The sequence below is a fragment of the Rhinatrema bivittatum genome, chromosome 4, assembly GCF_901001135.1.
Source record: "Rhinatrema bivittatum chromosome 4, aRhiBiv1.1, whole genome shotgun sequence".
In the NCBI taxonomy this organism is placed as follows: Eukaryota; Metazoa; Chordata; class Amphibia; order Gymnophiona; family Rhinatrematidae; genus Rhinatrema; species Rhinatrema bivittatum.
The window spans coordinates 247,377,202-247,391,998 of record NC_042618.1 but is presented as its reverse complement, the minus strand read 5'-3'; the positions used below and the strand labels follow the sequence as shown (position 1 = coordinate 247,391,998).

The 14,797-nt window shown below is 45.4% G+C and overlaps 1 protein-coding gene across 1 annotated transcript in view; it reads left to right on the top strand.

Moving 5' to 3' along the window:
• The window catches only part of ERGIC2 (ERGIC and golgi 2), a 162,518-nt gene that overhangs the window by 49,452 nt on the left and 98,269 nt on the right, over positions 1-14,797 (top strand). The window contains exon 5 of the mRNA XM_029599996.1: positions 9,586-9,632. Within this exon, the coding sequence (XP_029455856.1) occupies positions 9,586-9,632 (47 nt within the window). The remainder of the gene's footprint in view (positions 1-9,585; positions 9,633-14,797) is intronic.

Genomic DNA, 14,797 nt, shown 5'->3' with positions numbered 1-14,797 from the left:
TGTATATCAGGGTTTAAATTTACATAAAAAAAAATAATAAAGTTACAGCGAACCATCTAATCCAGCTTGAGTATATATATGTGAAATTGAAGTGGTTAATTTATTTAATGAGTTAGGACAGTGGTACCCAACTGTTATTCTGGAGCATACTTTTTAAAAATATTACAACAAATGAGATGTAGTGTTTTAAATATGAGTCTTTGAGATCCAGGTCACTACTAATTGACTCGTGGGTGCTACTTATTGAGTATTACTATCTGAGTAACCCTCCTTATTTTCCCCTTCCTGTTCATACCCTGGATCAGTCCAGACAAGTGGATTTATGCATCCCTACCAGCAGATGGAGGCAAAGAACAAAACTCTGAGGCACTGCTACATAAGCAAGAGTGCCACCTGCAGTCCCTCCGTTTTTCTCTGTCTCCAGCAGATGGTAGAGGTGCAAACCTACAGTCTGGAGTCTAAAAATTTTTTTTTATATATTTATTAAAGAGAAAAAGGTTTGGCTCCCTGAGGTGTTAGGTTCCTTTGTGGGCCATCCCTCGGGTAGAGTAGGGGGTTGATGATCCCTGGGATAGCTCTGCCCTTATCTTCAGGGGCTGGGGGAGGGGTGATAGCTGCTTATTCCGGTTCCCTCATCCCCTCTGGGCATCTGTTGTGGGCCTGGGCTCAGCCTTCTTTGCAGCCTTCTATGTGTATGTCTCTTTAATTGCTTTTGTGTGTGAAAAAAAAAAAAAAGGGGGGGCCGGTGGATGGAGCAGCTTTAGCTTGTGCTCCGGCGGCTGATTTTAGTTTTGTTGTCGCAAGGCAACTTGAGGTGAGCGGGGTCGAATTGCCATGTGTGTCGGGGCTGGGAGCACTTGTTCAACACCTGGACAGTGCCGTTTGCAGTGCTCGCAGGCAGGGTTTATTTTTAGGCCCCCTTTTTTTTTTTTTTTTTTTTGCCAGCATGGCACCTCCCGTGCTGCACGGGAAGGTTTGCTGCGGCTCAAGGCGCTCTCGCCTCAGTTTGGCTGTGTTTTGTGAGGAATGTGTCTCTGGTGGGGTGGAGAACTCCACGGGTGCCCAGAGGGGCAGTAGGAGCCTGTTTTTGGTGGAGCAGGTTTTGGAGGCCCCGAGGGGAGAGGGGTGGTGGGAGAGGTCTGAGGAACCGGCAGCCATTTTGTGCACACATGCTGGGCACCTGGCTGCTGTTTCAGGGCTTTGGGACTCCTCTCCCACACTTTTTCCTGCAGAACAAGACCCTGCTGTGGCAGGGCGAAGGAACAGGTGCAGGGGGACGCGGATCTGGACCCACCTTCTTCAGATCCAGAATCTTTTTTTGGGGATTTTGTCCTTTTGATGCATAAGGCCTATTTGACCAGGACGGGAGCTGGGATCAAGCAGCTTTTGCCTAGGAAGTCCTGGGTGGCGAAGAAGCCTAAGCAGGTGGAATTGGGAGATTTCCTGAGGATTGTGGGTCTCGAGTTCTGCAGTGGAAAAGGACATGTCTGAGACTGATGATCCGGACCAGTGGATCTGGGTAGGGACCCTGCTGGTGAGTTGCTAGATCCAGGTCAGGATCCTATTAGTGTTAGAAGGGATCCTATACAGGACCCAGACGAGATTCCGGCGGCTGTCAGGGATAATACTCGGGTGGTCTGCTTGTTCTGCAGGGAGGAATTGGGCCCACTGATCCCCCAGGTTCTAAAGGAACTGGGAATTAAGGTCATTCAGGAGAAGTCAGACAATGAAAGAGTGAACCCAGTCAGGAGGGATTGCAGGATCTCCCTAAGATTTTCCTGTTACTGAAGATGGTGAAGTTGGTGGATCGGGAGTGGAAGTCTCCCGAGGTGGACTTGAAGGTAGCCAGAGCTATGACCAAATTGTCTCCCTTGCCAGAGCAGACCCTGGAGTCATGGAAAATCCCCAAGGTGGATGTGGTGGTATCCGCGGTTACCAGGAAGACTACCATTCCAGTGCAGGTACAGCGACCTTGAAGGATATTCAGGTTGGAAACTGGAAATCCTCCTTAAAAGGCTGTTTGAAGTTTCGGCTCTGAGCCTGCATGCGGCAGTCTGCGGGAGTCTGATGCAGAGAGCCTGTCTGTGATGGGTTCAGAAGGAGCATGATAAGAACTCTAACGACTGTGGAGGCAGCCCAAGCGGCTTGCTTGGAAGCGGGAGCAGCCTATGTGGTGGATACCCTATACGACTTGATTCGGACTTCTGCCAGGAACATGGTATTGGCGGTGACTTCGAGGAGGCTCCTGTGGTTGCAAAATCGGTCAGCGGATGTGTGGTCTAAGGCCCAACTGTCTAATCTGCCCTTTAAGGGGAAGCTGCTGTTTTGGAGAGGATCTTGAGCAGCTCATGAAGCAATTGGGGGAGTTGAAGGGTAACAAGTTGCCTGAGGACAAGAAGAATCCCAAGAAGTTTTTTCCTCCACGTTCTCAATTTTTGGGAGGCAAGGAAGTTTCGCACTGGCAGGAGTCAGGTGTTGGTGGCCTTAAAGCAGAGTTCTGGATGACAGTAGTCCTTTCAAGCCCAGCACAATGGGTCTCAAGGTGCAGGAGGAAACAAGATCGAGCAATGAAGGTGTGCAGTTCCACTCTTTTTTTTTTTTTTTCTCCAGAGGCTATTGGAGGGAATCTGGCCCTCTCTTACGAGGAGTGGACCAAGCTCACATCGAACCAGTGGATCCTTCACATGGTGAAGCGGCTACGCTCAGAGATGCTTTTGTAATCTCCCTTTGCTTCTCCTGGAGCAAGCGGGAGGTGGTGCGGAAGATGTTGCAATGTCTGCAGCTGCTGCACGCCATTGTTTCAGTGCATCCCCTGGAAAGGAAACAGGGTCTCTACGCAATGTACTTTGTGGTGCCCAAAAAGGAATGGACTTTTCGGCCCATTCTTGATCTGCAGAAGGTCATTGCTGCCCTCCAGGTGCTGAGATTTTGGATGGTGATGTCGCACATGGTGATAGCAGCTCGCAAAGGGGAGTTTCTGGCGTCGTTGGACTTGTCAGAAGCCTACCTACGTATTCCCATTCGGACTGACCACCAGACGTTTCTGAGGGTCATGGTGCTGGGGGAACACTTCCAGTTTCAAGCTCTTCACTTTCGGTTGGTGACAGTCCCACGCACTTTCACAAAGTGGTGGGAAGTGGTGGCTGCTCTCAGGAAGGAAGGTATCTTGGTGCACCTGTATCTGGACGATTGATATGGGCAGAGGTGGAGTGGGCTCAATTGGTCCAGCGGGTACTGCAGCGTCTGAAGTTACTGGGCTGGGTGACGAAGCTCACAAAGAGTCATCTGGAGCCTACTCAATCCTTGGAATATCTGGGAGCTCGCTTTGATACCCGGCTAGGGAAGGTGTTTCTATGGAGAGGGTCTTCAAGTTGTAGAGTCAGGTTCTTCGGCTGCTGGATCTGTCAGTGCTCAGGGTCTGGGATTACCTGCAGGTGCTGGGTTCCATGGTGTCTATGCTGGATTTAGTGCCATGGGCCTTTGCTCACATGAGTCCTCTGCAGGGGGCTCTGTTATCCTGTTGGAAGAATTTCAGCTTCCTTTACTGTTGCCAGAGGATGCCAGGTCCAGTTTTTCATGATGGCTGTCTCAATGCAGTCTGGAGAAGGGACTGGATCTGCAATTACCTGAATGGGTGCTGGTGACCACGGATGCCAGCCTCTCTGGCTGGGGGGGCGATTTTGTCCTGGAAAATCAGCCCAAGGTCTGTTATTGTTGGAGGAAGCAACTTGATCTGTCAACCGTCTGGAGACCAGGAAAGTGCACAAGACCTTGTTGGCGATTCTTCCACTTGTCCGGTACAAGTCGATGTGAGTGTTCTTGGACAGTGCGATGACAGTGGTATATATCAATTGTCGAGGTGGTACAAAGTCGTCTGGAGGCGCAAGAGCTGTTCGTGTGAGTGGAGAAACATCTGGTGAGAATAGCTGCTTCTCGTGGCCGGAATGGACAACATACAGGCGGACTTCCTCAGCAGACAGAGTCTGGACCCAGGGCAGTGGGAGTTGTTAGTGGAAGCCTTTGCCTCGTGGCAGAACCATGGTGGACCTCATGGCAACTCTAGCAAATGCAAAAGCAGATCATTTTTTCAGTCACAGAAGGGAGGTCAAATTGGAGGGCATCGACACTCTTATTTAGCTGTGGCCGCATCTGTTGCTGTGTTTCCTTCGTGGCCTCTTGTAGGTCAAATGCTGTGGTACATCGAGCTCCATCCGGGCAGGGTGATTCTAGTGGCTCCCGAGTGGCTGCATTGGCCGTGGTTTGTGGACCTGCTGCGTGTGGTGGTGGACGGTCCCGTTCACTTGGCTCATCTGTCAGGGTTGCTATGGCAGGGACCCGTATTTTCAGACTGGGAGGATCACGTCTGCCTTGCGACTTGGCTTTTGAGAGGCAGTGACTCCGTTTGAAAGGATATTCGGAGCCTGTGATTGCGACTTTGCTTCAGGTGAGGAGACCTTCCAGCTCAATGGCTTATGTACAGGTGTGGAGAGTTTTCGAATCTTGGTGTTTGCAGAACAGGGTGCAGCCTTTAAAGGTGGACACCCGCAGATCCTGGCCTTTTTGCAGAGCAATTTGGCTAAAGCTTGGCCTATAATTCCCTTTGGGTCCAGGTAGCAGCCTTGGGTTCCCTGCATGGTAGGAATCAGGTTAGACTGCTGGCATCTCATCCAGATGTGGCTCGTTTTCTCAAAGGGATGAAATATCTGCGGCCTTCGGTGCGGAAGATCTGCCTGGGATGGAATCTCAATTTGATTCTTTGGGTGCTGTGTGGCCTTCCCTTTGAGCCAATGCAGAGGTCATCGTTGAAGATTTGACCTTGAAGTCTGTTTTCCTGATGGCCATCTGTTCGGCTAGGCGAATATCTAAACTGCAAGCGTTGTCATGTAGGGACCCTTTCCTGCGTTTTTCGGAGGATGGGGTGTCTTTACGTATGGTTCCTTCCTTTTTGCCGAAGGTGGTGTCCTCTTTTCACCTTGATCAGGTGGTTGAGCTTCCGGCCTTTCCAAACTTGACAGCTGGTGCTCCGATAGCTAGGGAGCTGCACTTATTGGATGTGCGTAGAATGAGGTATTTAAAGGTGACAAATGATTTTTGGAGATCTGATCATCTGTTTGTTCTGTTCAGTGGAGCAAAGAAGGAAAATAGTGCTTCCAAGGGCACTATAGCACAATGGTTAAAGAAGATGATAGCTTCAGCTTCCATCTGTAAGGGGCAGGTCAGTGCCGGAGGGGTTGGCACTGACCTGCCCCTTACAGGGCACAGGCGACTTCATGGGTGGAGTGTCAGGTGTTCTCTCCACAGGAGACTTGTGCGGCGATGTGGTCTTCTCTTTACATTTTTACCAAACGTTGTGGGCTCCAGAAGAGGCGATGTTTGGAGAGAGTGTATTGTGCGTGGGTCTTTTGAGATCCTGCCCAGAATAGAGGGACTTTGGTACATCCCACTTGTCTGGACTGATCCGGGGTATGAACAGGAAAGGAAAATTTGGTTCTTGCCTGCTAATTTTCAATCCTGAAGGTACCACGGATTAGTCCAGAGACCCGTCCCCATCTGTCGAAAGATTTCCTTGCTTCTGGAGAAACCTGAGCTGACTGTGCTGGCATCTGATATTCTCAGACTGTTGAGAGGTGTACATAGTTTGATATAGGTTTTGTTATATCAAGGGAGTCTAGTTTGCAGGAGGCTCCAACTTAAGTCTCTGTTCACCCAAGGTTTATTGGGGTTTGTTAAGGTAGATATCTTGGCTTGGGTACAGGTCAATACCAAGGGACTGCAGGTGGCACTCTCGGTTATGTAGCAGTGCCTCAAAAGTTTTGTTCTCTGCCTTCATCTGCTGGTAGGGATGCATAAATCCACTTGTCTGGACTGATCTATGGGAATGAAAATTATCGGGTAAGAACTAATTTTCCTTTTGTTTTGTGATCTCAGTAGTACCCCTTTCCTTCATAGCCAGGTATACTTCCAGATGTTGATGAATTTAGTGAATGTTCTACAACACTAGTTTGATGTCCAAAGAGACTAGTAATAACACTTGATATGCAAACTGTTTTTCCGTTTGCTCTGAAAAATGGATAAAAATTATAATGGGCTGGCTCAATGCAAGACTACGCACTGCCATGTGTGGGATCCTTGATTAAGTTCCTGGATTGGGTTTTCGGCACCCTGGGTTGGCTGGATCTGGAGGTTCTGTAGAGGTAGCATTCACATCCACTTGAGGAGAGGAAAATAAGGTTATTGCTAAAGCCGGGATTTAGAGTCCTTGATACTGGGTTCTGGAATGAGCCCTGGTGCATGGATGTTGGTTTTAGGATCATTGTTGAAATGACCAGACTAGGAACAGTGGGAGGGGGGAAGGCCTAATAAAATAGGGGAAAAATCTGAATAGTTGTAAATGAAGACTCATGGGGCCAGAATCCCAGTACTGATTCCATTTGAGCTAGAAGACAAAAAAGAGAGAGGAAGAAAATCAAAATTATAAGTTGGTTGAACACTTTTGTTTTTTAGATTTATTTTGCATTAAGGGCCTTTTAGCCCCTTCTTTCTCTTGAGCAAGAAGCAATGATCCAGCAGTTCTTGTGGGATCTTTAGCTTAGTTGGTCCCCCCTCTCCTCTCTTACAATTAAGCTAAGTACTTTTATCAAGCATCAATGAGCTTCCATCCTGTAGGTATGACTAGAAAGCAACACTTAGGCTTCTCTTCCTCCCAAGCACTGAGTATTTCCTTTGCTAACTTGTGGGCTGTACAGTGCGCTGCGACGGAGTGCACTGTTAATCCTCGATTGGACGCGCGTTTTCGACACGCTAGCGTTACCCCTTATTCAGTAAGGGGCCGAAAACGCGCATCCAACTCCCCCGAACGTAATAGCGCCTGCAACATGCAAATGCATGTTGATGACCCTATTAGGTATTCCCGCGCGATTCAGAAAGGAAAATGTGCAACCGAGCCGCACATTTTATTTTCAGAAATTAGTGCCTACCCAAAGGTGATATTAAGTCGGAGGTCCCGAAAGTTACCAAAAGGGTAAAAAAAAAAAAAAAATTGAAGTCGGCTCGTGGGTCGAAAACCGGACGCTCAATTTTGCCGGTGTCCGGTTTCTGAACCCTTGGCTGTCAACGGGCTTGAGAACTGACGCCAGCAAAATTGAGCGTCAGCTGTCAAACATGCTGACAGCCGCCGCTCCGGTCCAAAAGGAGACTCTAGTGTCCCTAGCGCCTCCTTTTACCTGTTTTTACTGCCGTGCCTAATTTGCATACTGAATCGTGCGCACAGGAGAGTGGGCGTTTACCCGCTCTCCCGTGGACTTTACTGTATCTGCCTGTTGGAGCAGCAGTGGATTCAGGTCTCGAATATCAAATCCAGATCTCATAGAAGGTAATAGACCAGGGATTGCCAAATTATGTTCATGGAGTGCCACAAATAGGTATGGTTTTTAGAATATTTAAGGATATGTATGAGGTATATTTGCATAAAATTGATGCAGTGCATGCAAATACACCTCATGAATATTCATTGTGGATATCCTGAAAACCAGACCTGGAGTTGCCTACCCCTGCAATAGAGAAGACCACCACTGGGCTATCCCACCACCTTTAGGTTTGACTGAAGCAGGAAAGGATGTCTGCAATAGCTCACCTAGCTCAGAGTAAAATAAATAGAAGACACAGATGAGAAGACACTCTTGTATGGCTTACAGGCCACACCCCATATGCCAGTGGTTCTCAACCCAGTCCTCAGGACACACACAACCACTCTGGTTTTCAGTATATCCACAGTGAATATGCATCAGAGAGATTTGTATACAATGGAGTTGGTGCATGCATATATACATTCATTATAGATATCCTGAAGACCTGACTGGCTGGGTATGTCCCAAGGAATGGGTTGGGAACCCCTGCCATAGGCTAACATTGAGGATATTTTTAGGGATGGTCCGTTTTAGTACCTGAGGGCTGAAAGCAGATCTGGTTTTCAAGATAACTAAAAATATGCCTCTTACCTGAGTTCATGGAGCACATGCATGTGTATATTTATTATATTATACTTTATATACTGCTTCTCTTAAACATATATAGCCTACAAAAAGATATGTTTATGACCCTCAAGGAATGATGTTGGCTGTGTTCAGGATAACTACTTCCCCCCCACCTCCCTTTTTTTTTTTTTTAAAGCAATGTTTCTTATGCTATAAATATTCAGTAATCATAAATTACACATTTTGGGATATACAGGCTATTTAAACTGGTGGTTGATTTTCCCTGGAGTAGGACACCTAGTTGATAAGATTCAGTGAGCTGCTTTCATAGTCCTATGATGTAGATTAAGGTTATTTGGTGGGAAGAACTACAAATATTTCATTAATGTATAATATAATTACAATTTGAAAACTTTCAGATGTATTATCTTTATGGCTCATTGACTGGTTTTATCTTCTTTATAAAGGGTTTAAAGAAAAGTACCGTAAAATATCATCACAAATTGCCTAGAAAGTGATTCCCAAATATCAACAATTGTGAAACAGTTGCTTGGAAAATCCTAAAAACTTCCTCATTTTAGTTAATTGCAAAACTGACTGTTCCACACCATTTCTTGTAGGAATCAGTGTGCCTGGGGCTCTGCATCATTTTGCTATAGCTTGGTGCCCTCTACTGCAACTCCCAAGTGCACCAAAAACCCAGAAGCGACAGAAAATTGGTTGTGATGAGCTATAGTTTCATGAAATAGTGCCTTTGTTTTATTTATTTTTGGACCTGAGAGTTTCTTCCTGTTTTGTTGAACTTTCAGCTCAATCAGAATCGGGGCTGGGATCCCGGCACCATCAGCCCTCATTCATTTCAAGTATTCGGGGATTTTTTCCCCCTGCTTTATATGCCCCTTCCATTTCTCCCACCTTGCAGTGTACCTAGTGTGGTCATTGTATTGATGATCCCCGGCCATGACCCATGTACCAGGATTCCTTTTGGTACCCTGCAGTCATAGTCCTTGAATCCGGCCATTAGTCGTTACCCCCCTTGAGCAATGATCACGACTCCTTCCCCTGCCTACTCTAGGGGGGGGGGGGGGGGGGGGGGGGCGCTGTGAGCGCTGACTTTGCCTCAGCCGACTTGGAGATTGAATTTGGGACCTTCCACATAGCCGTGCCTAGCACTGCCACTGAGCCTGCTGAAAACGGCACTCTTGTAAAAGAATTAGCATATACTGCATTTGCTAAATTTACAGAGAATTTTCTGTCGCTGCTGGGTTTGCTTCTCAGTGCTCTTAATGGAGTCTCGGCTCTAATCAACACTCAAATAGCATTTAAATGTTGCTGCTGGTCAACTTTGTAATTCTACAGTTAAGTAAAAGAAGGAAGCAGTTAAGGTTTCCCAAGTAACACTCAGTTATTTTGGGACTTGGGGTCATTTCAGGAAACATTTTGATTTCATTCTTCTTTTTTAAATCACATTTTTCTATTGTAAAAGGTAGATTGGTTCAATCTGTTGGATCATGCATTGTGGTATAACAAAAAATTTGAAGAGCAAAATTTTATAAATAAGTGTTTTTATTAGCAGGGGTAAATAACCGTGTGTTTTTTTTTTTTCTTTCAGTAAATTAAGAATCAACATAGATATCACAGTTGCTATGAAATGTCAATGTAAGTATTCCATTATGGTGGCAATTTTATTTCATATTGATAGTTCTAGTTTCCCTAAAATGTGACTGGCTTTTCTATTGCGTCATTACAGATATCGCAGTACATTTGTACAGTGCAGATATAGGTATAGGAGGGGGCATCAATAAATAAGGTGAATTTAAACTTTTAATACTATGTTTAAATTCACATTGACTCCCCTTGATTTATTATGTTTTCTTTTTACTTTGACCTGATAAAAGGAACATAACTTTTTGACCAGCTTTTGAGAGCCAAGTTAGTCCAATACATAAAAAAGTATTGCGCATATACATTTTTTTTACCTTTAGTTCTATATTCTTAAATTTAGAAAATCCCAAGTGTAGTAATAGATTAACTATCAACAAAAACAGTACACGGTGAGCTTTGTCATTTTAGGCTTCTGGTTCTATGACCTTCAGCTAAAACCCAGTTTTATGCGTGTTAAGGGGCTCTTCAAAAATAGCCACGGTGGGTATGCACAAAACATAATTTTGCATGTAGTCCTGCTCACAGAAAGCCCAACCTTCAACCCTATCCACAGTACAGCAGTTGGGGCAGATTTTAAAAGCCCTGCGCGCCGGCATGCCTATGTTGCATAGGCCGCCGGCGCGCGCAAGTCCCAAGGCTTTGCTTGGGCGTGTCGGGGCAGCGCGGCATTTGGGGGCGTTCCGGGGGTGGGGTCGTGGCCAAGGCCTCCGAACCAGCTCCTGGGCTGGGGAATGGTGCGCCGGCAGCCTGCTGGCGCACGCAAGTTACGCCTACCTCAGGCAGGCGTAACTTTCTTAACAAAGGTAGGGGGGGATTTAGTTAGGGCTGGGGGGTGGGTTAGGTAGGGGAAGGTGGGGGGGGGGAAGTTACCTCCGAGGCCGCTCCGAAATCGGAGCGGCATCAGAGGGAACGGAGGCAGGCTGCTCAGCTTGGCGCGCGCAGGTTGCACAATTGTGCACCCCCCCCCCCCCCGGCGTGCGCCGACCCTGGATTTTATAACATGCGTGCGCAGCGCGCGCATGTTATAAAATTGGGCGTAGATTTAAAAATCTACCCCTATGTGTATAAGTGGGCGTGTAGATTAATGTGAGTTCTTGGAATCAGTTTTTCCACTGTTTCACCCAGTCCTCCTTCAGTTAACTTAAACCCCCTAGAACTTCACCCTGAATCCCCACGAGTTCTCCCACCTAAGAACTGCAGGCAACATGCAAGTCTGATTTCACTTGCATGAGTCAATTAGCAGGTGTAAAACTGCAAAAAAGATCAGTAATGTATACAGGCATATATCTTACAAAATAGCATCTACCACTTGTAATTTTGAATCCTGTCCTAGAACACCCCTAGCCTGCCTGCCTTTTTTTTTTTTTTGCGCTCCCCCCCCCCCCCCCCAAATGTACAATTGAAAAATATACCTGAACTCTTGACTTTTATAAAATAGCACGTATACATGTGTATACTTCTTATGTGCAGTACCCCTTGGAAAAGTTACTGCATACTAAACAGGCATTCTGGGGGCGGAGTTAGGGCAGGATCGAGATTTAGGCATATACTTTTCAATTTTTGAAAACGAGTGTGCAAATCCACACGTGCAATATTTTATACCTGCTCTTGTGCAGATGTAACTTTGTGTGTGTGCCGTGCAGGGTTTAGCATGAATTTTCAAAGGGCACATATCAGCTTTGAAAATTCTGGCTAGAGTCTGCAGGCAAAATGTATTCTGAGCACAATCCTTTCGTACCGATATCTCCCCAAGGCCTACTGCCCAGGAGGGAAGGGTTAGGTCGGCCATCATAGTTGGTGATTCAATTATTAGGAATGTAGATAGCTGGGTGGCTGGTAGGTGTGAGGATCGCCTGGTAACATGCCTACCTGGTGCGAAGGTGGCGGACCTCACGCGTCACCTAGATAGGATTTTAGACAGTGCTGGGGAGGAGCCGGCTGTCGTGCTACATGTGGGCACCAACGACATAGGAAAATATGGGAGGGAGGTTCTGGAAGCCAAATTTAGACTCTTAGGTAGAAAACTTAAATCCAGAACCTCCAGGGTAGCATTCTCTGAAATGCTCCCTGTTCCACGCGCAGGTCACCAGAGGCAGGCAGAGCTCTGGAGTTTCAATGCGTGGATGAGACGATGGTGCAAGGAAGAAGGATTCAGTTTTGTTAGGAACTGGGGAACCTTTTGGGAAAGGGGGGAGTCTCTTCCGAAGGGATGGGCTCCACCTTAACCAGGGTGGAACCAGACTGCTGGCACTAACCTTTAAAAAGGAGATAGAGCAGCTTTTAAACTAGAACAAAGGGGAAAGCCGACAGTCGCTCAGCAGCGCATGGTTCAGAGAGAGGTATCTTCAAAGGATACTAATGATGCATTAGAATTAGGGCATCCCGACAGTAAGGTTCCAATAATAAGAAAAGTAGTCCAAGTGCCTGTAACTAAAAACTCACCTGAGCTAAAAAATTCTAACTTATCCCTATCAATTAAAAAGCAGAATGAAAATACAAACAAAAAACAAACTTTGAAATGTTTGTATGCTAATGCCAGAAGTCTGAGAAGTAAGATGGAAGAATTAGAATGTATAGCAGTGAATGATGACATAGACTTAATTGGCATCTCAGAGACATGGTGGAAGGAGGACAACCAATGGGACAGTGCTATACCGGGGTACAAATTATATCGCAATGATAGAGAGGAGCACCCGGGAGGCGGTGTGGCGCTTTGTGTCCGGGATGGCATAGAGTCCAACAGGATAAACATCCTGCATGAGACTAAATGCACAATTGAATCTTTATGGGTAGAAATCCCTTGTGTGTCAGGGAAGACTATAGTGATAGGAGTATACTACCGTCCACCTGGTCAAGATGGTGAGACTGACAGTGAAATGCTAAGAGAAATTGGGGAAGCTAACCAAATTGATAGTGCGGTAATAATGGGAGACTTCAATTACCCCAATATTGACTGGGTAAATGTATCATCGGGACACGCTACAGAGATAAAGTTCGTGGATGGAATAAATGATAGCTTTATGGAGCAATTGGTTCAGGAACCAGTGAGAGAGGGAGCAATTTTAGACCTAATTCTGAGTGGAGCACAGGATTTGGTGAGAGGGTCGGTGGTGGGGCCGCTTGGCAATAGTGATCATAATATGATCAAATTTGAATTAATGACTGGAAGGGGGACAGTAAGAAAATCCACGGCTCTCGTGCTAAACTTTCAAAAGGGAAACTTTCAAACGGGAAACTTTGATAAAATGAGAAAAATAGTTAGAAAAAAACTGAAAGCAGCAGCTACAAAAGTAAAAAGTGTGCAAGAGGTGTGGTCATTGTTAAAAAAAAAAAAAAAAAAAAAAAAATACCATCCTAGAAGCGCAATCCAGATGTATTCCACACATTAAGAAAGGTGGAAAGCAGGCAAAACTATTACTGGCATGGTTAAAAGGGGAGGTGAAAGAAGCTATCTTAGCCAATAGATCTTCATTCAAAAATTGGAAGAAGGATCCAACAGAACAAAATAGGATAAAGCATAAACATTGGCAAGTTAAATGTAAGACATTGATAAGACAGGCTAAGAGAGAATTTGAAAAGAAGTTGGCCGTAGAGGCAAAAACTCACAGTAAAAACTTTTTAAAATATATCTAAAGCAGAAAGCCTGTGAGGTTTTTCTTCAGTGTTTTACTGAAGAGGATGTTGGGGAGGTACCCGTACTGGAGAAGGTTTTCATGGGTAATGATTCAGATGGACTGAATCAAATCACGGTGAACCTAGAAGATGTGGTAGACCTGATTGATAAACTGAAGAGTAGTAAATCACCTGGACCGGATGGTATACACCCCAGAGTTCTGAAGGAACTAAAAAATGAAATTTCAGACCTATTAGTAAAAATTTGTAACCTATCATTAAAATCATCCATTGTACCTGAAGACTGGAGGGTAGTTAATGTAACCCCCATATTTAAAAAGGGCTGCAGGGGAGATCTGGGAAATTACAGACCGGTTAGCCTGACTTCAGAGCCAGGAAAAATAGTGGGAAGTGTTCTAAACATCAAAATCACAGAACATATAGAAAGACATGGTTTAATGGAACAAAGTCAGCATGGCTTTACCCAAGGCAAGTGTTGCCTCACAAATCTGCTTCACTTTTTTGAAGGAGTTAATAAACATGTGGATAAAGGTGAACCGGTAGATGTAGTATACTTGGATTTTCAGAAGACATTTGATAAAGTTCCTCATGAGAGGCTTCTAGGAAAAGTAAAAAGTCATGGGATAGGTGGCGATGTCCTTTCGTGGGTTGCAAGCTGGCTAAAAGACAGGAAACAGAGAGTAGGATTAAATGGACAATTTTCTCAGTGGAAGGGAGTGGACAGTGGAGTGCCTCGGGGATCTGTACTGGGACCCTTACTTTTCAATATATTTATAAATGATCTGGAAAGAAATACGACGAGTGAGGTAATCAAATTTGCAGATGACACAAAATTGTTCAGAGTAGTTAAATCACAAGCAGATTGTGATAAATTGCAGGAAGACCTTGTGAGGCTGGAAAATTGGGCATCTAAATGGCAGATGAAATTTAATGTGGGTAAGTGCAAGGTGATGCATATAGGGAAAAATAACCCATGCTATAGTTACATAATGTTAGGTTTCATATTAGATGCTACTACCCAAGAAAGAGATCTAGGCGTCATAGTGGATAACACATTGAAATCGTCGGTTCAGTGTGCTGCGGCAGTCAAAAAAGCAAACAGAATGTTTGGAATTAGAAAGGGAATGGTGAATAAAACGGAAAATGTCATAATGCCTCTGTATCGCTCCATGGTGAGACCGCACCTTGAATACTGTGTACAATTCTGGTCTCTGCATCTCAAAAAAGATATAATTGCGATGGAGAAGGTACAAAGAAGGGCTACCAAAATGATAAAGGGAATGGAACAGCTCCCCTATGAGGAAAGACTAGTGGTTAGGACTTCTCAGCTTGGAGAAAAGACAGCTGAGGGGGGATATGATAGAGGTGTTTAAAATCATGAGAGGTCTAGAACGGGTAGATGTGAATCGGTTTTTTACTCTTTTGAATAATAGACTAGGGGGCACTCCATGAAGTTAGCATGTGGCACATTTAAAACTAATCGGAGAAAGTTCTTTTTCACTCAGCGCACAATTAAACTCTGGAAT